The sequence below is a fragment of the Trachypithecus francoisi genome, unplaced genomic scaffold, assembly GCF_009764315.1.
Source record: "Trachypithecus francoisi isolate TF-2019V2 unplaced genomic scaffold, Tfra_2.0 Lachesis_group4, whole genome shotgun sequence".
NCBI lineage: Eukaryota > Metazoa > Chordata > Mammalia > Primates > Cercopithecidae > Trachypithecus > Trachypithecus francoisi.
In genome coordinates this window covers 16,361,192-16,386,056 of record NW_022681469.1, presented here as the reverse complement: position 1 = coordinate 16,386,056, position 24,865 = coordinate 16,361,192, and the positions used below count along the sequence as shown (strand labels likewise).

Genomic DNA, 24,865 nt, shown 5'->3' with positions numbered 1-24,865 from the left:
CTCCTGAGACACCTGGTCCTAACAGTGGACAAGCTGAGGCTGAACAGTTTAGTCCGCAGTTGTAAACGGTGCTGCAAGAACATGAAACAAAAACGAGCAGGGCTTACAATTTATACTGAGAATGAACATGCAAGAGGAGCAAAGGGCAGATGTTACTAATGATCAGATAGGAAAGAATAGGGTTTCTGCTCAGATGAAATCATTCTGTTGTCTTAAGTTAAGCAGGAGAAACATTTCATTGAAATTACCTGAAGTCAAAAGCTAGCAGCTTTCCAACCAAACCAGTGTTAACTCTTTGCTCTGTGATCTCAGCAGCTTCAGAGGATTCGGAAATCCTTTCTCTGCACAACTGTCCCTTTGTTCATTCCAAGACCCCGGATTACACACTCTGATCCTATCATGAAAATAAGGAGGTGTGCTATAGTTGATGCTGCCTCATTTTTAGGGTGTTGAGTAGGAAGCATTGAAGAACTTTGAAAGATTTGCTCTTGAGTCTAGGGATGTGCTGGACCCAGCTTGTGTGACTCAGAAGAGCCAAAAAGGCATACTCTTCCCAGCTCCCCATTCAGTGAAGCCATGATGGGAGCTTGAAGTCTGCCATGGTGGGGATGCTGGTACCACAGAAATTAGCAAATGCTACCAGCCATGCCCCCACCTTCACAGACACCCAGTTTAGCAGCACACCACTGGAGTATTTTCTGATGTCCCTGTCATGCCATGTCTTGTGGGGCCAAAAGGGCTCAGAATTCACCTCCCCTCTACTGTTGCTCCTAGAAGCCATTATCTAAGGGGCCTCAATTGTTCTTATTTCTATTCAACCTCCAATATCTCTTGCTACGTAGCTCTGTGTCTCTTACAAGCATGCCAGCTCAGAACATAACAAGTACTTTGAATATCACTAAAGGTATCGCTGAACCAGTTCATTATTTACAAGTTCTCTTTCTTAGCATGGAATATTCAGATACCGGAGTCATTGGGAACAGAGATGGCCAAGCAGCAACTCTAGGTTGTGAACCACTTACAGCCTCACTATTCTTCTGTGGCAACAACAGACCCTGAAACAAGGACTATTTTGCTCTGGAAACTAAGCAGCTTCACCCCAGTCAGGAATGACTCTGCTTTTACTTCAGTCTGAGAAGTCAGAAGGATCACACCCTAAGTATTCTCCTCTCCAAGACTGAGTATGGCCACTCTCCATCTCAGTCCCTGGAAGTTGTCCAGAACTCCCTGAGGATCTCTGCTCTGGGGGCAGAATCACCAAGGCTCATCCTCGCCAGCTCCCCACAGACTCCAGCATGGCTTTCCTGCCAGGTGCAGAGCAGGGGAATGGTCCTGCCTGTATGTTAGGCAGAAGAGGGTCATATAATGATTTTTGTATAAGAGGGAATGGGATTCTGGCTCTCCTTAAAAATGTTTGACAAATTTTTCTTTGTTTTTTTGTTTGTTTGTTTTATTTTGCCATCTCACCAGTTACGAGAGGAATCCATTGTAGTTGTATTGCTTTTGGGACTTGGGAAGGTTTTTGTGGTTAAGTCACATTAAGAAATTATGCCTTTTTTTCCTGTTCAGATATAACCTAAGGCAGTGAAAACCGCAATAATTTGTGTCGCAGTCGCTTGTGCATCCTATGATAAAGGTGTTAAGTTTCATTGACCACATCTAACTTTCTGCCTAGTGGAAATGAAAAGGCACAGTTAGGGGTCATATGAGCATGCGATGAGAGGTCGATGCCAATTGACAGATCTGTGCCAATCCCCAGTACTGTGAGATTGAAGGGGAGGGAGAAATGACCTCTCCTTCAGACCATGCTCAACAAGGAGGGAGAGGGAGTTCATCCATGGAAACCCGAGGAGGAGCAAATCCCAGGGGCTTCTAACTTAGGGTGCAGGAGCAAATTGTTGGAAAGGAAAGTGGTCTAGTTCAGATGTCACAAGAGACAGGAGAAAGCAAAGTCCTCTAATCCACAGTCCCCTGGCTAATTTGCTTCCTTATGATACTGTTTTGCACCAGTGTGTCCTCATCTCCTGCTGCCCCTCTGCCTCTCCCAGAATCATCTCTTCCCTCTTTGGTGCTCACATCAGTGGATATGCATAAGTTGATTATTTCCTGTAGCAGCCCCTTTGCTGGTCTTACTTATCTCCACCCTTATTTTGTGCATTAGGTACTGCGTCCTCCACCATTGCTTATTGCCTTGTAAGAGGTCTCGTTTTGACTTCATCTTTTGCTGATCTATACTTTTGGGGTAACATTGTCAATTTTTGAGGGCATTTTTGATTATTTTTAGTGATTCAGATTTAAAAAACTCTCTATATTTCAACGTCTGGGTTTTCTTCCTATTTAAACCAAATATTATTTTATTTCATTCCTCTCATTCTGTTCCTCTTTCTTTAGATGGTAGTTTTAAGGGAGAAAAAGATAGGCCATAACTAGAGCTATGTGATAAGAGTTATTCAGAATGAGGGTGGGATATTAAGATTGGTAACTCAATGCAATAATCATGGTTAGAACTAGTGTTGGGATGAGGGTTTAGGGAAACTGCTCATAAAACCTGCAGGATGGTGCTTCTTTTTTTAAATTTTTATTTATTTTTATTTTTTATTATGCTTTAAGTTCTAGGGTACATGTGCATAACGTGCAGGTTTGTTACATATGTATACTTGTGCCATGTTGGTGTGCTGCACCCATCAACTCGTCAGCACCCATCAATTCGTCATTTATATCAGGTATAACTCCCAATGCAATCCCTCCCCCCTCTCCCCTCCCCATGATAGGCCCCGATGTGTGATGTTCCCCTTCCCCAGTCCAAGTGATGTCATTGTTCAGTTCCCACCTATGAGTGAGAACATGCAATTGGCTAGCCATAAGTAGAAAGGTGAAACTGGATCCTTTCCTTACTCCTTATACGAAAATTAATTCAAGATGGATTAGAGACTTAAATGTTAGACCTAATACCATAAAAACCCTAGAAGAAAACCTAGGTAGTACCATTCAGGACATAGGCATGGGCAAGGGATGGCGCGTCTAATATTCTGTCAGTTCTCTTTGCAGACACTTGGGAAACTTCACTTATTGACCACAAGATGGCACTGTGGACCACTGGGAACTAAAGGACTGGGGGCTTCTGGGAGAGCAGCCTAGGAGGGAAAGGTTTAAGAAAAATTAGGGCCTGGATCCAATATTATGCAGATGTTGCAGTAGTTTTCAGTTATTGCTAGGCTACCTACAGCTATGCAAGAGGTGGGAAGTCCCTCTAATCTTTAATGAGATCTACACTTGATGAATTTTGGCTGGGCAGTCTTGGTGTAAGGGGCAGATGCAGAGGAACAACTGCCTTAGAGTAACAGGGGAAATATAGGGGTGGGCTGTGCCTTGAACCCAGTGCATCTCTGCTGCACCTTATCTTCCTTGAAGGTCTCGCCAGGCAATAGGTTTAACCTGCTTGAGTGATCTGGGATTCTACAAGTTTATAAGTCGTACTGAAAACATCACCTTGGCTGAGATTGCACTGGACACCAAGTATGTGTTCTCTGGAGGGCAAAAAAAGTATCAACGACAATTTCTAAAATACCTAAATAAACAGACTACTGAAGGAAAATGTTAGGAGATGCACCAAACTGTGCCGTTAGACCTGAAGATAATCAATCGACTAGTAGAATTATCGAAAAGAGACTATAAATAAGTCTCTAGTAAGTATTCGTGGGCATAGAGCAGTGTTTGAGTCCTCTCAGGGTAGACTAAGGAAGGAATTCAGTTATTATCATGACTTTGGCTTGGTTTAAAATCGAGGAGTTCCTCAATTGATTTTCTTGTAAAATATTACAGAATAATATTGAGCAAACATTTTATTTTTCTCCAACCTGTATCTCTCTTTAGCACTTACAGGTAAAGCGGACACCTAGAGGCAAGGTTTCTTTAGTTGGGATCCGTTAACTGCAGGACTAGTGGGTCCATAGCTGGGTTTCACAGGGAGTGCCAACCCCAGGTGCAGGGAACCCTGTGTGTCTGTGCTGTGCCCAACCCACTCTGTGAGGCTGCCAAACGGGGAGTGCCGGGTCATCCAGGATTCCACTCACAAAGTGGGGAACAGGCTGCTTGCTGTGAAAAAAGTCAATTCACCAATTGGCCAATTTGTTGAAAGCCAAAATGAAAGGCTCAATGGTGAGCCTGATGAATGCCCAATTCCCCAAGCTGTGAAATTTATAGCAGCTCATGAATCTCAGAATGATTTTTAACAGCATATGAAGATATTTTTAGAAAGCTTTTGTTTATCTACAGCTTTCCTTGATATTGATCCTCAGTTGTTTTTCAGCCCACTCGTCAGTTGTGCTTATTTTTATGTCAAATTTCAATGTTCCCTATTTCAGTCACGAAGCACTTCTCACATTCTCCGTATCTTACACAGATATGTTTGTTCCTGTTTTTTCTTATTTTAGTGTGATTCATTTTTAAACTGGCTGTACAGAATACAAGCATATATTTGTAAATGACTCCCATCTTTTATGCAATTTTGCTGTTTAATTTTTAGTAATACTTTTTAATGAGGTATAATTAATACAGAGTAAAACACAAATATTAATAGAAGGACATCCTGGTACATTTTGACAAATGCATATGCCAGTGCAGCAGTAACTAAAATGATTATAAAAAAAATTTCCATCACTCAAGAAAGTGTCCTCAAGCTCTTTTCCAATCAATTTCTATCCCAGAGATAAAATTTTTTTTTATTTTTATCACCATTGACTAGCTTTGTTTATTCTTGGACTTCATATAAATGGAATCATGTAACATTTTTATTGAGTTATTTTCCTACAAAATTAGTATGTCTGAAGTGTATTAATATTGTTGTTTCAGTAGGTCACTCTTTCTTATAATTAATATTCCATTGCATAAATGTACCACAACTTGTTTATCCATTCTCCTGTTGATGGATATCCATGTTACTCCTGTCTTAAACTATTATGAATAAAGTTGTTGTGAACATTCTTGTGGAATTCTTTCTTGTGGACATATGCATTCTTTTTTTTTTTTTTGGTATAGACTTAAGAGTAGAAATACTGACTCACGGTGTAGATGTGTGTGCTATGCTTGCATGTCCCCATAAATCTCATGTTGAAATTTGTCAATGTAATGGTATTGGGAGTTGGGACTGTTATGACTAGGTCATGAGGGATCTGCCCTCAGAAAGAGATTAATGCCCTTATTGTGGGAGTGAATTAGTTATCTTGGGAATGAACTTCTGATAAAAAGGATGGAGGGCATTCCAAGATGACCAAATAGAAACAGCTCTGGTCTGCAGCTCTCATCCCGATCAATGCAGAATTGGGTGCTTTCTGCATTTCCAAGTGAGGTACCTGGTTCATCTCACTGGGACTGGTTTGACAGTGGGTGCAGCCCACGGAGGGTGATCTGAAGCAGGGCTGGGTGTCGCCTCACCTGGGAAGCACACGGGGTTAGGGGATTTCCCTTTCCTAGCCAAGGGAAGCCGTGACAAACTACCTGGAAAAACAGGACACTCCTGCCCAAACACTGTGCTTTTCCCAAGGTCTTAGCAACTGGCAGACAAGGTGACTCTCTTCCATGCCTGGCTCAGCAGGTCCCATGCCCATGGTGCCTTGCTCTCTGCTAGCGAGCAGTCCGAGATCCATCTGTGAGGCTGCAGCCTGGCTTGGGAAAGGGCGTCTGCTATTGCTGAGGCTTTAGTGGTAACAAAGCAGCCAGCCAGCATGAACTGGGCAGAGTCCACTGTAGCTCAACAAGGCCTACTGACTCTAGACTCCACGTCTATGGACAGGGCATAGCTGAACAAGAGGCATCAGACAACTTTTGCAGACTTAAATGTCCCTGTCTGACAGCTCCAAAGAGAGCAGTGGTTCTCCCAGCACGGTGTTTGAACTCTGAGAATGGACAGACTGCCTCCTCAAGTGGGTCCCTGACCCCTGTGTAGCCTAACTGGGAGACACCTCCCAGTAGGGGCTGATAGACACCTCATATAAGTGGCTGCCTCTCTGGGACGAAGCTTCCAGAGGAAGGATCAGGCAGCAATTTTTGCTGTTTTGCAATATTTGCTGTTCTGCAGCCTCCACTGGTGATACCCAGGCCAAACAGTGTCTGGAGTGGAACTCCAGCAATCTCCAACAGACCTGCAGCTGAGGGACCTGACTGTTAGAAGGAAAACTAACAAACAGAAAGAAATAGCATCAACATCAACAAAAAAGTCATCTATACCAACATTCTATCTGTAGATCACCAACATCAAAGACCAAAGGTAGATAAAACCACAAAGATGGGGAGAAACCAGGGAAGAAAAGCTGAAAATTCTGAAAGTCAGAGCACCTCTTCTCCTCCAAAGGATCACAGATCCTCACCAGCAACAAAACAAAGTTGGATGGAGAATGACTTTCAGAAGCTGACAGAAGTAGGCTTCAGAAGGTTGATAATAACAAACTTGTCTGAGCTAAAGGAGGATGTTTGAACCCATTACAAGGAAGCTAAAAACCTTGAAAAAAGGTTAGACGAATGGCTAACTAGAATAAACAGTGTAAAGAAGACCTTAAATGACCTGATGGAGCTGCAAACCATGGCACGAGAACTTCGTGATGAATGCACAAACATCAGTAGCTGATTCAATGAAGTGGAAGAAAAGGTATCAGTGATTGAAGATCAAATTAATGAAATAAAGTGAGAAGACAAGATTAGAGGAAAAAGAGTAAAAAGAAATGAACAAAGCCTCCAAGAAATATGGGACTACAAGAAAAGACCAAATCTGCGTTTGATTGGTGTACCTGAAAGTGATAGGGAGAATGGAACCAAGTTGGAAAACACTCTTCAGGATATTATCCAGGAGAACTTCCCCAACCTAGCAAGACAGGCCAACATTCAAATTCAGGAAATACAGAGAACACCACAAAGATACTCCTTGAGAAGAGCAACCCTGATACACATAATTGTCAGATTCACCAAGGTTGAAATGAAGGAAAAAGTGTTAAGGGCAGCCAGAGAGAAAGGTCTTGCTACCCACAAGGGGAAGCCCATCAGACTAATAGTAGATCTCTTGGAAGAAACTCTACAAGCCAGAAGAGAGTGGGGCTAATATTCAACATTCTTAAAGAAAAGAATTTTCAACCCAGAATTTCATATCCAGTCAAACTAAGCTTCATATGTGAAGGAGAAGCAAAATCCTTTACAGACAAGCAAATGCTGAGAGATTTTGTCACCACCAGGCCTGCCTTACAAGAGCTCCTGAAGGAAGCACTAAACATGGAAAGAAACAACCGATACCAGCCACTGCAAAAACATGCCAAATTGTAAAGACCATCGATACTATGAAGGAACTGTATCAATTAACAGGCACAATAACCAGCTAACATCATAATGAGTGGATCAAATTCACACATAGAAATATTAACCTTAAATGTAAATGGGCTAAATGCCCCAATTAAAAGACAAAGATGGGCAAATTGGATAAACAGTCAAGACTCATCAGTGTGCTGTATTCAGGAGACCCATCTCTCATGCAGAGACACACGTGGGCTCAACATAAACGGATGGAGGAAGATCTACCAAGGAAATGGAAAGCAAAGAAAGGCAGGGGTTGCAATCATAGTCTCTGATAGAACAGACTTTAAACCAACAAAGATCAAAAGAGACAAAGAAGGCCATTACAAAATGGTAAAGGGATCAATTCATCAAGAAGAGCTAACTATCCTAAATATATATGCATCCAATACAGGAGCACCCAGATTCATAAAGCAAGTACTTAGAGACCTACAAAGAGACTTATAGACTCCCACACAATAATAAAGGGAGACTTGAACACCTCACTGTCAATATTAGACAGATCAACAAGGCAGAAGGTTAACAAGGATATCCAGGACCTGAACTCAGCTCTGCAACAAGCAGACCTAACAGACATCTAAAGACTCTCCACCCCAGGTCAACAGAATATACATTCTTCTCAGCACCACATCACACTTATTCTAAAATTGACCACATAATTGGAAGTAAAGCACTCCTCAGCAAATGTAAAAGAACAGAAATCACAACAAACTATCTCTCAGACCACAGTTTAATCAAATTAGAACTCAGGATTAAGAAACTCACTCAAAACCACACAACTATGTGGAAACAGAACAACCTGCTCCTGAATGACTACTGGGTAAATAATGAAATGAAGGCAGAAATAAAGATGTTCTTTGAAACCAATGAGAACAAAGACACAATGTACCAGAATCTCTGGGACACATTTAAAGCAGTGTGTAGAAGGAAATTTATAGCACTAAATGCCCACAAGATAAAGCAGGAAAGATCTAAAATCGACACCCTAACATCACAATTAAAAGAACTAGAGAAGCAAGAGCAAACAAATTCAAAAGCTAGCAGAAGGCAAGAAATAACTGAGATCAGAGCAGAATCGAAAGAGATAGAGACACACGAAAAAAAAAAAAACCCTTCAAAAAATCAATGAATCCAGGAGCTGGTTTTTTGAAAAGATCAACAAAATTGATAGAATACTAGCAAGACTAATAATGAAGAAAAGAGAGAAGAATCAAAGAGACACAATAAAAAATGATAAAGGGGATATCACCACCAATCCCACAGAAATACAAACTACCATCAGAGAGTATTATAAACATCTCTGTGCAGATAAACTAGAAAATCTAGAAGAAATTGATAAATTCCTAGACACATACACCCTCTTAAGACTAAACCAGGAAGAAGTTGAATCTCTGAATAGACCAATATCAGGCTCTGAAATTGAGGCAATTATTAATAGCCTACCAACCAAAAAAAGTCCAGGACCAGATGGATTCACAGCTGAATTCTACCAGAGGTACAAGGAGATGCTGGTACCATTCCTTCTGAAACTATTCCAATCAATAGAAAAAGAGGGAATCCTCCCTAACTCATTTTATGAGGCCAACATCATCCTGATACCAAAGCCGGGCAGAGACACAACCAAAAAAGAGAATTTTAGACCAATATCCCTGAAGAACATCGATGCAAAAATCCTCAATAAAATACTGGCAAACTGAATCCAGCAGCACATCAAAAAGTTTATCCACTACGATCCAGTCAGCTTCATCCCTGGGATGCAAGGCTGGTTCAACGTACACAAATCAATAAACATAAGCCATCACATAAACAGAACCAATGACAAAAACCACATGATTATCTCAATAGATGCAGAAAAGGCCTTCAACAAAATTCAACAGCTCTTCATGCTAAAAACTCTCAATAAACTAGGTATTGATGGAACGTATCTCAAAATAATGAGAGCTATTTATGACAAACCCCAGCCAATATCATACTGAATGGGCAAAAACTGGCAGCATTTCCTTTGAAAAGGGAAGGATGTCCTCTCTCACCACTCCTATTCAACATAGTGTTGGAAGTTCTGGCCACAGCAATCAGGGAAGTGAAAGAAATAAAGGGTATTCAATTAGGAAATGAGGAAGTCAAATTGGCCTTGTTTGCAGACATGATTATATATTTAGAAAACCCCATTATCTCAGCCCAAATTTCCTTAAGCTGATAAGCAACTTCAGCAGTCTCAGGGTACAAAATCAATGAGCAAAAATCACAAGCATTCCTATACACCATTAACAGACAAACAGAGAGCCAAATCATGAGTGAACTCCCATTCACAATTGCTACAAAGAGAATAAAATACCTAGGAATCCAACTTACAAGGGATGTGAAGGACCTCTTCAAGGAGAACTGCTGCAAACCATTGCTCGATGAAATAAAAGAGGACACAAACAAATGGAAGAATATTCCATGCTCATGGATAGAAAGAATCAGTATAGTGAAAATGGCCATACTGCCCAAAATAATTTATAGATTCAATGCCATCCTCATCAAGTTACCAATGACTTTCTTCACAGAATTGGAAAAAACTACTTTAAAGTTCATATGGAACCAAAACAGAGCCCACAGTGCCAAGACAGTCCTAAGCAAAAAGAACAAAGCTGGAGGCATCACACTGCCTGACTTCAAACTATACTACAAGGCTACAGTAACCAAAACAGCATGGTACTAGTACCAAAACAGAACATATAGACCAATGGAACAGAACAGAGGCCTCATAAATAACACCACACATCTACAACCATCTGATCTTTGACAAACCTGACAAAAACAAGAAGTGGGAAAAGGATTCCCTATTTAATCAATGGTGCTGGGAAAACTGGCTAGCCATATGTAGAAAGCTGAAACTGGATCCCTTTCTTATACCTTATACAAAAATTAATTCAAGGTGGATTAAAGACTTAAATGTTAGACCTAAAACCATAAAAACCCTAGAAGAAAACCTAGGCAATACCATTCAGGACATGGCATGGGCAAGGACTTCATGAGTAATCACCAAAAGCAATGGCAACAAAAGCCAAGAAAGACAAATGTGATCTAACTAAACTAAACAGCTTCTGCACGGCAAAAAAAACTTCCATCAGAGTGAACAGGCAACCTACAGAATGGGAGAAAATTTTTGCAATCTACCCATCTACAAATGGGTAGAATCTACAAAGAACTCAAACAAATTTACAAGAAAAAGACAACCCCATCAAAAAATGTGCAAAGGATATGAACAGAGACTTCTCAAAAGAAGACATTTATACAGCCAACAGACACAGAAAAAATGCTCATCATCACTGGTCATCAGAGAAATGCAAATCAAAACCACAATGAGATACCATCTCATGCCAGTTAGAATGGCAATCATTAATAAGTCAGGAAACAACAGACGCTGAAGAGGATGTGGAGAAATACAAATGCTTTTACACTGTTTGTGGGAGTGTAAATTAGTTCAACCATTGTGGAAGACAGTGTGGTGATTCCTCAAGGATTTAGAACTAGGGGCGATGGGGCAGCCTGGGAACTGTGGAGATGAGGGCAGAGGAGCAACTGTCTCATCAGATAAATTTCTGCCCTCACCCAGCACTCTGGCTCTGCAGGAAAGGTAGAGAGTCCAAGGTCCCTGGAGCACTAGGCCTAAGGAAGGCTGCATGGGGAGGACACAGGACAGTGACATCACAGGATACCCCTCCCATCAGGAAAATCAAGGTGCAGAACTCACTTGGCTCTTCCCCAGGAGGACCAAGCCCTGCGTCAGGTGCAGTGCTGCCTGCCCCACTGTGCCATGGGCCCCGGGCTCCTCTGCTGGGCGCTGCTCTGTCTCCTGGGAGCAGGTGAGTCCTGTGCACAGGACAGCAGCCCCATTCTCAGCTTTCCCACCCCTGTGTCCTCCACTTTACCTTGGGGAGAGCCTCCAGGCTGTCTGCTGTGCTCATCCTCCATCTGCTTTTCCCACAGGCCCAGTGGACACTGGAGTCACCCAAAGTCCGAGGCATCTGACCAAAACAACAGGACAGCAAGTGACTCTGAGATACTCTCCTATCTCTGGGCATACCAGTGTGTCCTGGCACCAACAGGCCCTGGATCAGGGGTCCCAGTTTATCTTTCAGTATTATGAGGAGAAAGAGAGAGACAGAGGCAACTTCCCTGATCGATTCTCAGGTCACCAGTTTCCTAATTATAGCTCTGAGCTGAATGTGAACACCTTGGAGATGGGCGACTCAGCCCTGTATCTCTGTGCCAGCAGCTTGGCACAGCCCAGCAGAGTCACTGACATTCTGTATATAAACTTCCTGTCTTAGCTTTGACTTGAGAGCTGCAGGCCCCACCCAGTTTTCACTCCTTCAAGGGAAGCTTTAAGTTGTTTGGAAGGCATGTCTACTGTCCTACTGAGTGCAGAGCTCTCCCAACCAACAGAGTCCAGGTTTCCTGTGCCCTGACTGTGCCCGCTTCTCTGCTGCATCTTCTTGCAGCTTGCCACTTCCTGGGTAACTTCAGGAGAAGAGTGACTGCTGAGCCCCAGATGTGTGCTTGATTCTTTGTATTTGTTATATAGCTTAAAACTTTTCAACAGTCTTGCACATCAAACATTCTTATTCTTCCTTTACAGATGGAAGGATCAGGGACATTGAGTCATTTTCCCCAGTGTCTCCTGGCTTGTAAGGACCAGAAGTAGGAAACAAACTAGTCCATACATTTTCCACCTATTCCCCCTGCTCCATCATCACCTTCTGCATCCTGGTCAGTAAATCAGAGCCTCACACTGTCCTCTAGTGACCTGCAGGGCTGCAGTAGAGGCTCAGCTGTCTTAAGGAGTCATTACTGTGGCCTCTTCATTAGCAACTTCAAGGAATGTTAAATTTCACATGTAAAAAGTCATTTATATGCATTCCCTGTGTCTTTCCCCCGTCTGCAGCTTATATTTTCATTTTTATGGTGTTTTCTTGATGCACAAGAGTTTAATTTAATGCAACAAAAACTAAAAACAATTTTGTTTGTGTGTAGACAAAACTATTTTCTCATATAAATGTCTAAACATGTTTTTCCTTTTTTTTTTTGAGACGGAGTCTCGCTCTGTCGCCCAGGCTGGAGTGCAGTGGCGCGATCTCAGCTCACTGCAAGCTCCGCCTCCCGGGTTCACGCGAATCTCCCACCTCAGCCTCCCGAGCAGCTGGGATTACAGGCGCCCACCACACCCCTGGCTAGTTTTTTGTATTTTTAGTAGAGACGGGGTTTCACTGTGTTAGCCAGGATGGTCTTGATCTCCTGACCTCATGATCCGCCCGTCTCGGCCTCCCAAAGTGCTGGGATTACAGGCGTGAGCCACCGCGCCCGGCTAAACATGTTTTTCTTAATTTACTCTAGTAAAATTTAAGTTTGGATTTTCACCACTAAGAATAAATGGACGTGAAATATCTCCTGTGAAAAACAACATAGAGACCTAGGAATGGGAGGGAAGCACATATGTTCAGTGAGGAAGCCTGTTAAAAAGAGCCCTAAAGTGGACACCCGGAGCTGACGGTGGACAGGTAGGTAGAGGAGAAATGATCACAAACCTTGTCAGGCTGTTGCCTGTTAGAAGAAAGACAGCCAGGAGCAGAGAGCACATGGGCGAAGGTTTACGACTGGACTGTAGGTTGAAGGTGGTAGCAGGTAGAGGGAGGAACAGTAGGCAGAGGACAGAGTCACTGGCTGGCAGGGGCAGTGGCATCACCAGTTGACTCTACTGACCTCCAGGAATTATGTCCCCAACACACAAGCTGAAAAACCTCCCCGCAATTTCCCCGTTTTTCCCTGACCCAGCTACGACCACCAGGCTCCTAAGTGGTGTGGCCTTTTGCCCCCTGGGGGCAGGTGAGTCCCCTAAAGCCTTTTCCTTGGCTCCCCACATCCTAGCCTAAGCCTTTACCTCAGGTCTACATTTTTGGGTCCCTCACTGGGCACTCAACTTCCTTCTATGATAGACTTCACAGAAGCTGGGACAACCAGATCCCAAGATACTAAAGAACAAATGCAGGACATGAAGTGGCACAGAGATGCCTGAGACTGCCATCCACGACTACATGTGTGGGAGTTAATAGGAGCCGAAGCTGGTGCACAGCTGATCCGTCCCAGCCGGCACTACAGAGAAATCCCTGAGGGTCTGTAACTTTCTCTCAAAGCCAAATACGTGGCCTTGGTGTCGGAAGCCTCTCCCAGACCTCTGTGCCCTCTTGCACCAGCAGTCACCCCACAGCCACCTTCCTCTGCACACAAAGCTCAGTGGAAGATATAGGTGGCCTTGTCTTCACGAGACCGTGATTCAGGCAGTGGATGATGTTGTCCCATAGGCCTCTCCCCAACACTGCCCAGGTTGGGGCCCTCAGAGCTCTGAGCAGCCGTGTGTGTGTGAAACGCTGCTCTGTGCTGAGCTTTTCCCCCAGGCCAGTCTCAGCTGGACGAGGGAACGACCATCACCGTGATGTGAGTAGATGCAGTCTCTTCCAGGCTCCTCCTGCATCTCTGGCCTCAGAAGTCCGGTTCCTCAGTTGCTCTCAGAAAGGAAGGTTCATTTGAAATTGTGTATTTGCAGACAGCATTGACAAAACAGGTCTATGTTCTTTTCCCTGACGGCCTTCCCAACTCCTTCTTCCCTACACCACGCTCATGTCAGTCCTCAGCCTTCTCCACGTGATGTCTGCTCCCAGCTGTTCTCTCCCTTCCTCTGCACCCTCATCTCCACATCAACCACAGAAGTGTCAGTTCAGGCCATTCCTCATGCATCATGCTCCTCCCAACAAAGGCCATTCCACTCCACACTGTATCCTCTGGGTCAACACAAGTCTCTTATTTTGTGTTCTTTCTCCAAATCTCTGTTTAACTATGACCATCTCTAGGGAGACACTCCTTCAACAGTTTTTCTAGGCTGTACCTCCTTATTGTAAAAGCTCACAGCTTATAATATGCATTAGTATTCATAGATTTAATATCATTGTCATTTTCCATGACTTTGGGTGACTAATGGATACTTCTCTTGCGCTCTAGACTGTAAAACTCATCATTTCAGAAATTGTGGATGTTTTGTTCCCTATTTTATTGTCAATACCAACAGCAGTTCGAGGTGCCAGTGGCCAGTCTTGAAAGAATAAAGAATAGATGGTGAAAGGCCCTCTGGGTTCCTACTTAGACTGTTTCAGAAGTCTGGACGCAAAAGATCATGAAATCTGATAGACTTGTTTCAATTCAGACGAATGTGTTCTTCTCATTCTCAGCTGTTCACTGGTGCATTTATCTTGAATTTGACCATCTGGGGAATGGGCGTGGCCTCTCCTGACAGGAAGGCTCTGGGGCCCAGGCAGGGAGAATGAGGTCTTGGAACTACTCCCTTGAGAGTCCTGTTCCCCTTTTATCAACACACAGGCCCAGAAGACCCCTCCGTCCTGTAGCACCTGCCATGAGCATTGGGCTCCTGTGCTGTGCGGCCTTTTCTCTCCTGTGGGCAGGTGGGTCCTGGGCAGGGCCCCTTGCGTGGATTTCAAGCCCCAGCCCCTTTCCATTGGGGCTACAGCATCAGCTTTGTTCTTCTCTGCAGGTCTAGTGAATGTTGGTGTCACTCAGACCTCAAAATTCCAAGTCCTGAAGACAGGACAGAGCATGACAGTACAGTGTGCCCAGGATATGAACCATAACTTCATGTACTGGTATCAACAAGACCCAGGCATGGGGCTGAGGTTGATTCATTACTCAGGTGCTGCTGGTACTACTGATAAAGGAGAAGTCCTCAATGGCTACAATGTCTCCAGGTTAAACACAGAGGTTTTCCCACTCAGACTGGAGTCGGCTGCTCCTTCCCAGACATCTGTGTACATTTGTGCCAGCGGTTACTCCACAGCACTACAAGGCCGTCTCCTCTCTGCACATGAAAGCAGGCAGGCTCTGCCCTCCTCCCCCACCCAAGACTCAGGGATGACCTGGGCAGAGTTTTCTGCAACAGGAACCTTGGAATCCTGAGTGGCCTCAGGTGGCCAGGACAGTGTGAGCCTCACTCTGTGCCAGGTGCCTCTGCAGGCAGTCTCAGCCAGGCCTGGACTGCTCAAGGTCCTCGGATGTCTCCTTTGTTGCTCTCTCTGGTCTATCCTCTGAGCTCTCCCTTTTGGGTAGGGCCAGGACTTCCCCAGCTCCTACTTTTCTACTCATCATCCTGAGTCTGGGGCCCCCAGTATGAAACAGGATTTGTATTTCACATCCATCTAGACTCCAGTCTCTCCCTGGTGACCGTGTTGCTTCCTCTCTCTAGGTTTTCCCCCAGCCCCCACCCTCACGTGGTCTCTCCTGTGGCCCACCTTTCCCATCTGGGCAGTCCCCCTCCATCCCCCACCTCCCTGTCCCTCTCTACTGCAGCTGTGGGAGGAACCCCTCTTCTGTGACTCCTTCCTTTCCATCACAAAGACTTAAAAGGCCATTTCCTTTCCCCTGGGCTGGAGCCTTCCTTTGACTAGTGGCCAGCTCCTACCTGTGCTTCAGATCTCAGCATGATCAGCCCTCCTGCGGGAAGCACTCCCTCCACTCCCAGCTGAAATCAACTGTCCTCTCATAAGCTCTTGTAGAATCATGTGTCTGTTAGTAATGTTTAGCACACTTGGGCTTTCTCAGATACTTCTTCTGATTATTTTTGTGCTTCCCCCAATTTTTCTTTTTTTTTTTTTTTGAGACAGTCTCACTCTGTGGCCAGGCTGGAGTGCAGTGGCATGATCTCTGCTCGCTGCAACCTCTGACTCTCTGGTTCAAGTGATTCTCCTGCCTAAGCCTCCCGAGTAGCTGGGATTACAGGCATGCGTCACCAAGCCCAGCTAATTCTTTTTTGTATTTTTAATAGAGGTGGTGTTTCACCATGTTGACCAGGATTGTCTCAATCTCCTGGCCTCATGATCCACCTGCCTTGGTCTCCCAAACCGCTGGGATTACAGGCCTGAGCCACCACACCCAACCTCTCCACTCAGTTTTTAAGCCCATGAGAGCTAAGGCTGTGCCTGCTGCATTTGCCAACATTGGTGCCTGGCATGTGGGGAGACCAATTTCACAGAGGATGAATGAGTGAATGGGAGGTTGAGTGAATGATGAGTGGGTGGATGAACCAATAGTAGGAACATACTACATCTACTTTAACCTGGCAGAGATCTAACATTAAGTACAACAAATCCCATCCCTTTGATTGCTGGGCTCAGGTCAGTCTTGGAAATTGATGGGGAATCACTATCCTGGCGTCCACACCTTGGTCAAGGCTTCCTCTTGTGGCTGCAGCACCTCACCTCCTCTAGGTCTCTGTGCTCTCCTTCAGGGTCTTTCCCCACAACAAATCGAGACAGATCAGAAAACCACTTCTAGAATTCATCCTTATACATCGTTCCTTGAAACCACTTCTGGTAAGAAAATCTCCATTAGGTTATTATCAATAAAACAGGGCCACTACAAGTTTGAGAGTGTAACAGATTTATGATCAGAACTAGACTATGCATCTGTGGGAGGAGCTGAGGAAGACAAGGTCTTGAGGAGGAAGTAAGAAGGTGAAGGAGCCAGTCAATAGCCAGGGCTCCTGGAGGTCTGGGCAAGACAGGCTGGAGTGGCAGGGACATGAGAGGATCAGAGCATGCCAGGCCATGCAGTGAAACCTTGAGCTGGGAGTACAGGAAAAGGCCAAGGAGACCTGCTTCTGGGGAAGCTGTTCCCTCTCTATGGGGGTCACCCCTGCAGGTGCACTGCCAAACACTGGGGGCAGGCTGGTGGCTGTTTGCCAGCATTTGGGAAGATGAACTGGACACAGGGTGCAGAAGCAACAGGACTTCCTAGGTATGTTGGATGCCTTTGTATCTGCTGGTCACTAACTCTCACTGTCTGACCTACCAATTGTCATAGTGACTGTCTTACATCTGTCTTCCAAATTTTACCAAATATATCCTTGACCATCTCTAACCTAGAATGGTAAGAGAAATGGCATTCTGGGAAATGTAGGCTCTTACCTTGGCAAAACTGACTTAAAACAATCCAGCACAGGATGGATTCTTCCAGATTAAGGCATTGGATCACACAACTGCCTCAACCTGCCACAGTCCCTGGACTCCTCTCCGGGGGACACCCGTGTTGCCCAGGGGAATGTGGACACAATTTGTGTGTAGATGTTCCAGACACTGGTGACTAACTTTTGTTTTAATCCTGTGTCTGAAGTCTCCCTCCACCCAGAGGGTGCATATATGTATGCATCTATCTATCTATCTATCTATCTATCTATCTATCTATCTATCTATGTAATTTCCTCTTGGAAGAAAATGTCATGATAACTACATGACTTAATGGGATTTATTTATGAAAAGAGTTTTATTAAAAAGAATGAGAAAATTTGAATTCTATTCTGAGTCTTTCCTTGGGAGTGTCCTGAGAGCATTTTTGACCCAACCAACCTTTGCCGTGGGTGTCTTTCCAGCAGACAGTTCTAGGCCCTATACATTTGTGAGTTAGACTGGAGATGCCTGTAAAAATCACAGATTCTTAGTGTTGTTCACACTCAGTCCAGGCCTCCCTGGAATGTCACAGACTCCCATCGAACAAATAGATCCCCAGTGTGAGAATATTAGGAGATAGCAACGAGGAACACAATGAACACAAGCAACAAACATTTGAAGTACAAACCCGAAGACTGGAAATTTTGGCATTCTGAGATATGAAAGTTTGGAGAGCCACATTTAAATGAACATGAGGGGGAACTGAAACAAGGAAAAAGAGAATGCCTGAAACCATCAACTTTCATAAAAATTGTCAAATAATATATCTAGAAATGCCTCACACAATCACTGCAAACAAAATGGAAAGTCCAACAGTGGATCAGCTCCTCCTAAAGAGATGTTTAGTGATATCAATGATGGCTCTGCAGGAGTGATCTAGAATGCAGCACAGAAAATTAAAAGTGAACTATGAAAAAGTTAACGAACAAGGAAAAAAATGGATTTTCCCATATACTAGAATATTCATATTTTTTCAAAATTTTCCATTTTTTCTTGCATATGATTGATGTTTCAAACAGATAAAATAGGTAGAATGTTATGAGGTGGTATTTGTGAGATGTTAGCCGAGAATTTTTTAGAGGTGTTTAAGGATCTAAATTCAGAGTTTCCAGAATCAAAATGAATTGCAAATAAGACAGTCAAGTCATAAGGAAATTGTAGAACATGAGGGACAAAGAGAAGATTTTGAAAGCAGTCAGAAAAAAAGAGAAATACCTCCCATAGGAATATATGGAGAACAACAGTAAGTCAAGACAGCGGTTAAAAATAACCATTAGCTCAATTATCATTCTCCTTCTTTTAAGGTGAGATTGATTTAAAAAAAAAAACTTTTAGAAGGGGAATATGAAAAATGACTGCTGTGAGTGTGCTACCAAGGTCTCTTTTCTGAATTACAGCTAAAAAACGTGGGAACAGATCCCAGAAGAAAGGTGTGAGAGCAGCTCGTGAGGGAACCCATGTGATGGGATGTCCCATGGGGCACGTGTGACTGGGGGAATGGAGGAGGCTGGGAAGTGAATCAGGATGGCACAGGGGACCCTGACTTGCAGGAAAAACAATGAGCTCATGCCTTGGTGCCTTGTACTGGGGATGCTGTTGGCACATCCTACAGGACATGCCCAGCAGACAGAGGAGCGGCTGTAGGACGAGAAGATGAACTCAGAGATGCAGCATGATGCCTCTGGCACCAGACAGCATGGGAGCCCAAAGCAATGAGAAATGCAGTGATGTTGTTAAAAGGGAGTTTATAAATATTTAAAAGCAGCACCCAGGTGTGTTCTAATGTAAATGCTGTGACCCTGACGTCCTGGGGATTGAGAGAGGAAGTGATGTCACTGTGGGAACTGCCCTGTGGGGACAAGGACGTCCGTCATCCTCTGCTCCTGCTCACAGTGACACTGATCTGGTAACGCCCCCATCCTGGCCTGACCCTGCCATGGGCACCAGGCTCCTCTGCTGGGTGGTCCTGGGTTTCCTAGGGACAGGTGAGTCCTCTGAACACCAAGTAGTTTCATTTTTTCTCTGTGTGTAGGCGTGTGTGTGTGTGTGTGTGTGTGTCTGATGACTACAAATGTGTCCCTTATTTTGTTGCCGAATTCTATTTCCACAGATCACACAGGTGCTGGAGTCTCCCAGTCTCCAAGGTACAAAGTCTCAAAGAGGGGACAGGAGGTAGCTCTCAGGTGTGATCCAATTTCGGGTCATGCAGCCCTCTATTGGTACCAACAGGCCCTGGGGCAGGGCCCAGAGCTTCTGACTTACTTCAGTTATGAAGCTCAACAAGACAAATCAGGGCTGCTCAGTGATCGCTTCTCTGCAGAGAGGCCTGAGGGATCCGTCTCCACCGTGAAGATCGAACGCACAGAGCAGGGAGACTCAGCCGTGTATCTCTGTGCCAGCAGCTTAGCCACAGCGTGGCACAGTCGCCTCCTTCCTGTTCAGAAACCTCATCCTTCTCTCTCCTTGCAGCTCCTAGAGACCCTTAACAGAGGCCTCTCTTTGCTCCTCACTTTTCGTGGGAAAGAAGTCGATTTGGACAGCGGCTGTCCTTTGGGTAGAAAGAGACCACAGATTCATTCCTGAAACACAGTGACTGCGAATGTAGGTGGTGAAAACAATCCTGGCCCACTGCACTCTAGGAGTCCTCGGAGCCAGCTCACTGCTCCCAGCAAGGAGTGGGTGTCTTAGCCTTGGCCTTCAAGGCAGACATGCATCTTCTATAGGTCTTGGAGACTGCGGTGCTGCCCACATACTTGAGGTTGTCAAAAGCAGGAAACATGCTTTTCTCATGCATACGTTGGGGCATCTGGAAGGTCTGAGGCTACATCCCCAGGAAGATCTTTCTTCTGAAGCTTCTTCTATCCCTGTCACCTTGGAAGTTTTCTGCCACAAAATATCAAACATCTCTTCCTGTTTGAAGTAAAGATCTTTACAAATTTATGGTCCTTACTTGATAAATAGAGTCATGATAACAATAAGACTTCATTTCTTCTGCCTACTTTAAGCCGCATACATCCTTTATTTTGTTTCCATTTGCCATTGCTGCTGTCCTGATAGACAGAAGCATGCATTCGCCACTGCTACCAGTTCACCTTGATTCCCTCAGGAAATCTGATTTCTAGACTCTGAGTGTTTTCATTGCTGTCCAAGGCATTTGATTTGAAATAAATTTACTGAGGCCTTTAACTCAGTTAGTGTTTTATTTATAATATTGATCCTATTCCTTTTTATTTTATTTCTCATATTATGTATTGTTATATAGTACTTGTTATAAATAGAAGTACAATGATTATATTGTAATAGAATCTTCCACCTGTTTGTGGGTGATGCTGCAGTTTGTATCTATGAAAGCGAATGCACTGGTCAGAGCTGATGTGATTATGGATCATGAGTTTCTGAGAGTCCTCGGTGACAGAGCAGTTCTCTAAATCTGGGACTCAGTGTCCCAGACACAGCCATGTTAGAGGTGCCCTGAGTCTTTCATAGCTAGGAGGGGCATCATAGCCCTTCCAAATTCACTGATAAGAAATCGTCATGGTACAGACCCCAAATTTCTTTCCCCAGAGAATGATAGTCTGTGGTAGGGAGATGCTCTGGACCCATTTTTTATTGTGTGTTACCATCAAATCACTCCTTGCTCAGGTGCCCTGTGTCTCCTGGGACTGAGTAAGGCCAGGGCACAGATGGGAATGCTCTGTCTTCCTAGAACTTCTTTGCAATGGCTGCCGTCTTCCTCCACATGACTCCTGGGACACCTGGTTCTAACAGTGGACAAGCTCTGCTGACACTGAGGCTGAACAGAACACAGTCCACAGTTGTAAACGGTGCTGCAAGGACATGTAACGAAAGCAAGCAGGGCTTCCAATTTATACTGAGAATGAACATGCAAGAGGAGCAAAGGGCAGACGTTACTAATGATCAAATAGGAAGGAATAGGGATTCTACTCAATGAAATCATTCTATCTTCTTAATTTAAGCAGGAGAAACATTTCTTTACAATTACTTCAAGTCAAAGACTAGCAGCTTTCCAACCGTAATTATTTGTATAATTATTTGCTCTGTGATCTCTGCAGCTTCAGAGGACTCAGAAATTCTTTCTCTGAACAAACATCCCTTTCTCCACTCTAAGACCCAGGATCACACACTCCGATCCTGTCATGAAAAATAATGAGGTTTGCTATAGTTGCTGTGGCCTCATTTTTAGTGTGTTGAGTAGGAAGCATTGAAGAACTTTGAAAGCTTTGCTCTTGAGTCTAGGGATGTGCTGGACCCACCTTGTATGACTCAGAAGAGCCAAATATGCATACTCTTCCCAGCTCCCCATTCAGTGAAGCAATGTTGGCTGCTTGAAATCTGCCATGGTGGGGATGCTGGTACAACAGAAATTAGCAAATGCTACCAGCCATGCTCCCACCTTCATAGACACCCAGTTTAGCAGCACATCACTGGAGTATTTTCTGATGCCCCTGTTATGCCATGTCTTGTGGGGACAAAAGGGCTCAGAATTCACCTCTCCTCTACTCTTGCTCCTAGAAGCCATTATCTAAGGGGTCCTCAATTTTTCCTATTTCTATTCAACCTCCAAATTATCTTGCTCTGTAGGTCTGTGTCTCCTACAAGCATGCCAGTCTGAAACATGACAACTATTTTGAATATCTCTAAAGGTGTCACTGAACCAGTGCATTATTTACAAATTATCTTTCCTGCATGGAATACTCAGATGCTGGAGTCATCGGCAACAGAGATGGCCAGGCAGCGAGATTGTGAATCACTTATGGCCTTGCTATTCTTCTGTGGCTCCGACAGATCTTGAAACAGGGACTATTTTTCTTAGGAAACTAAGCAGCTCACCAGTCATAGCTAAGTAGCTCCACACTAGTTAGGAGTGACTCTGCTTTTACTTTAGGCTGAGAGGTCAGAAGGGTCACACCCGAAGTATTGTCCCCTCCAAGATTAAGTATGGCCACTCTCCATCTCAGTCCCTGAAAGTTGTCCAGAGTCGCCTGAGAATCCCTGCTCTGGGGGCGGAATCACCAGGACTCATCCTCGCCAACTCCCCACAGTCTCTAGCAGGGCTTTCCTGCCAGGTGCAGGGCACAGGAATGGTTCTCCCTGTCTCTTAGGTAAAGCGAGGCCATACAATGATGTTTGGATGAAGGGGACTGAATTCTGGGTCTCCATTAAAGTATTTTTTTTTCCATCGCACCAATGAGGAGAGCAATCCCTTGGTAGTTATATTATTTTTGGCACTTGGGAAGGTTTTGGTGGTTAACTCATATTAAGAAATTGTGCCTCTTTTCCTGTTCAGATATAATCCAAGGCAGTGAAAGAAACAGCAATAATTTTGAAAGCAGTCACTTATGCATTCCTATAATAAAAGTATTAAGTTTCATTGCCCATATCCTACTTTCAGTCTAGTGGAAATGAAAAGGCACAGTTAGGGGGCATGTGAGCATGCCACGAGAGAAGTCAGTGCCAACTGAGAAGTCTGTGCCAATCCCCAGTACTGTGGGATTGAAGGGGAGGGAGAGATGACCTCTCTTTCAGACCATGCTCAACAGGGAGGGAGAGGGAGTTCGTCCATGGGAAGCTGAGGTGGAGCAAATACCAGGGGCATCTAACTCAGGGTGCAGGAGCAAATTCTTAGAGAGGAAAATGGTCCAGTTCAGCTGTCACAGGAGACAGGAGAAAGAAAAGTCATGTACTCCACAGTCCCCTGGCTGATTTACTTCCTTATCATACTATTTTGCACCAGCGTGTTCTCAGCTACCGCTGCCCTCTGCCTCTTCCAGAATCATTTTTTCCCTCTTTGGTGCTCAGATCAGTGGATGTGCATTGTATAATGTGATCATTTCCTGTAGCAGGCCCTTTGCTGGTCTTAATAATATCCATCCTTATTTACTGCATTAGGTACTGCTCCCTCCACTATGGCTTATTGCCTTATATGAGGATTCATTTTGTATATTTCAATTTTACTTTTTATTATTACACATTTGACTTCATCTTTTGCTGATCTATACTTTTGGGGTAACACTGTCATTATTGAAGGACATTTGTTTATTTTTAGTGATTCAGATTAAATAATCTCTTTATACTTCAACATCTGTGTTTTCTTCCTATTTTAAACCAAATATTATTTTCTTTCATTCCTCTCATTCTGTTCCTCTTTCTTTAGATGGTAGTTTTAAGGTAGAAAAAGATAGGCTATAACTGGAGCTATGTGATAAGAGTTATTCAGAATGACGGTGGGATATTAAGATTGGTAACTCCATGCAATAATCAGGGTTAGAACTAGTGTTGGGATGAGGGTTTAGGGAAACTGCTCATAAAACCTGCGGGATGGCACTTCTGGAATATTCTGGCGGCTCACTGCTGACATTGCTCAGCATTCCTTGGGCCATTGCAGAAGAAACGGTGATGACATTTCACTTATTGGCCACAAGATGGCAGTGTGGTCCACTGGGAGCTAAAGGGCTCTGGGGCTTCTGGGAGAGCAACATAGGAGGGAAATAGTTAAGAAAAATTAGGGCTTGGATCCAATATTATGCAGATGTTGCAGCAGTTTTCAGTTATTGCTAGGCTACCTACAGTTATGCAAGCGGTGGGACGTCCCTCTCATCTTTAATGAGCTCTACAGTTGAAGAATGTTGGCTGGGCAGCCTTGGTGTCCAGGCAGGTGCAGAGGAGCAACTGCCTCAGAGCAAAAGGGAAAAGTGAGGGGTGGGCTGTGCCTGAGTTCAGCGCATCTCTGCTGCACCTCATCTTCCCTGCCGGTCTCGCCAGGCAACAGCTTTAACCTGCTTGAGTGATCTGGAATTCTGCAAGTTTATAAGTAGTACTCATAACATCACCTTGGCTCAGATTCCATTGGACACCAAGCAGATGTTCTCTGGAGGCCAAAAAAATATTGAGAACAATTTCTACAACACTTAAGTAAACAAACTACTGAAGGAAAATGTTAGTAGATGCACCAAACTGTGCCTGACAGTTAGTCCTGAAGATAATCGACTAGTAGAATTATCGCAAAGAGACTATAAATGAGTCTCTACTAAGTATTTGTGGGCATAGGGCAGTGTCTGAGTCCTCTCAGGGTAGATTGAGGAAGAATTCAGCTATTATCATGACTTTGGCTTGAATGAAAATCCATGAACTCCTCAACTGATTCTCTTGTAAAATAATACAGAATAATATTGAGCAAACGTTTAATTTTTCTCCAGCCTGTATCCCTCTTTGGCACTTACAGTTAAAGCGGACACCTAGAGGCAAGGTTTCTTTAGTTGGTATCCGTTAACTGCAGGGCTGGGTGTTCCATAGCTGGGCTATACAGGGACTGCAAACCCCACGTGCAGGGAACCCCTTGTGTCTGTGCTGTGCCCAACTCCCCTCTGTGAGGCTGCCAAAGGGGGAGTGCCGCGTCTCCCAGAACCCAACTCACAAAGAGGGTAGCAGTCTGCTTGCTGGGCAAAAAAATCAATTCA

At 44.2% G+C, this 24,865-nt stretch overlaps 1 protein-coding gene and 3 gene segments (V, D, J or C); all 4 read left to right on the top strand.

Annotated features, from left to right (window-relative positions):
* Positions 1 to 24,865, top strand: part of LOC117072417 — a 293,342-nt gene that overhangs the window by 6,081 nt on the left and 262,396 nt on the right.
* The window catches only part of LOC117072418, a 372,247-nt gene that overhangs the window by 94,469 nt on the left and 252,913 nt on the right, over positions 1 to 24,865 (top strand).
* Positions 1 to 24,865, top strand: part of LOC117072419 (M1-specific T cell receptor beta chain-like) — a 339,687-nt gene that overhangs the window by 67,636 nt on the left and 247,186 nt on the right. The window lies entirely within an intron of this gene.
* Positions 13,864 to 15,666, top strand: LOC117072424. The segment is given in 2 exon segments: positions 13,864 to 14,834; positions 14,924 to 15,666. Coding segments are annotated over 2 exon segments (558 nt in total).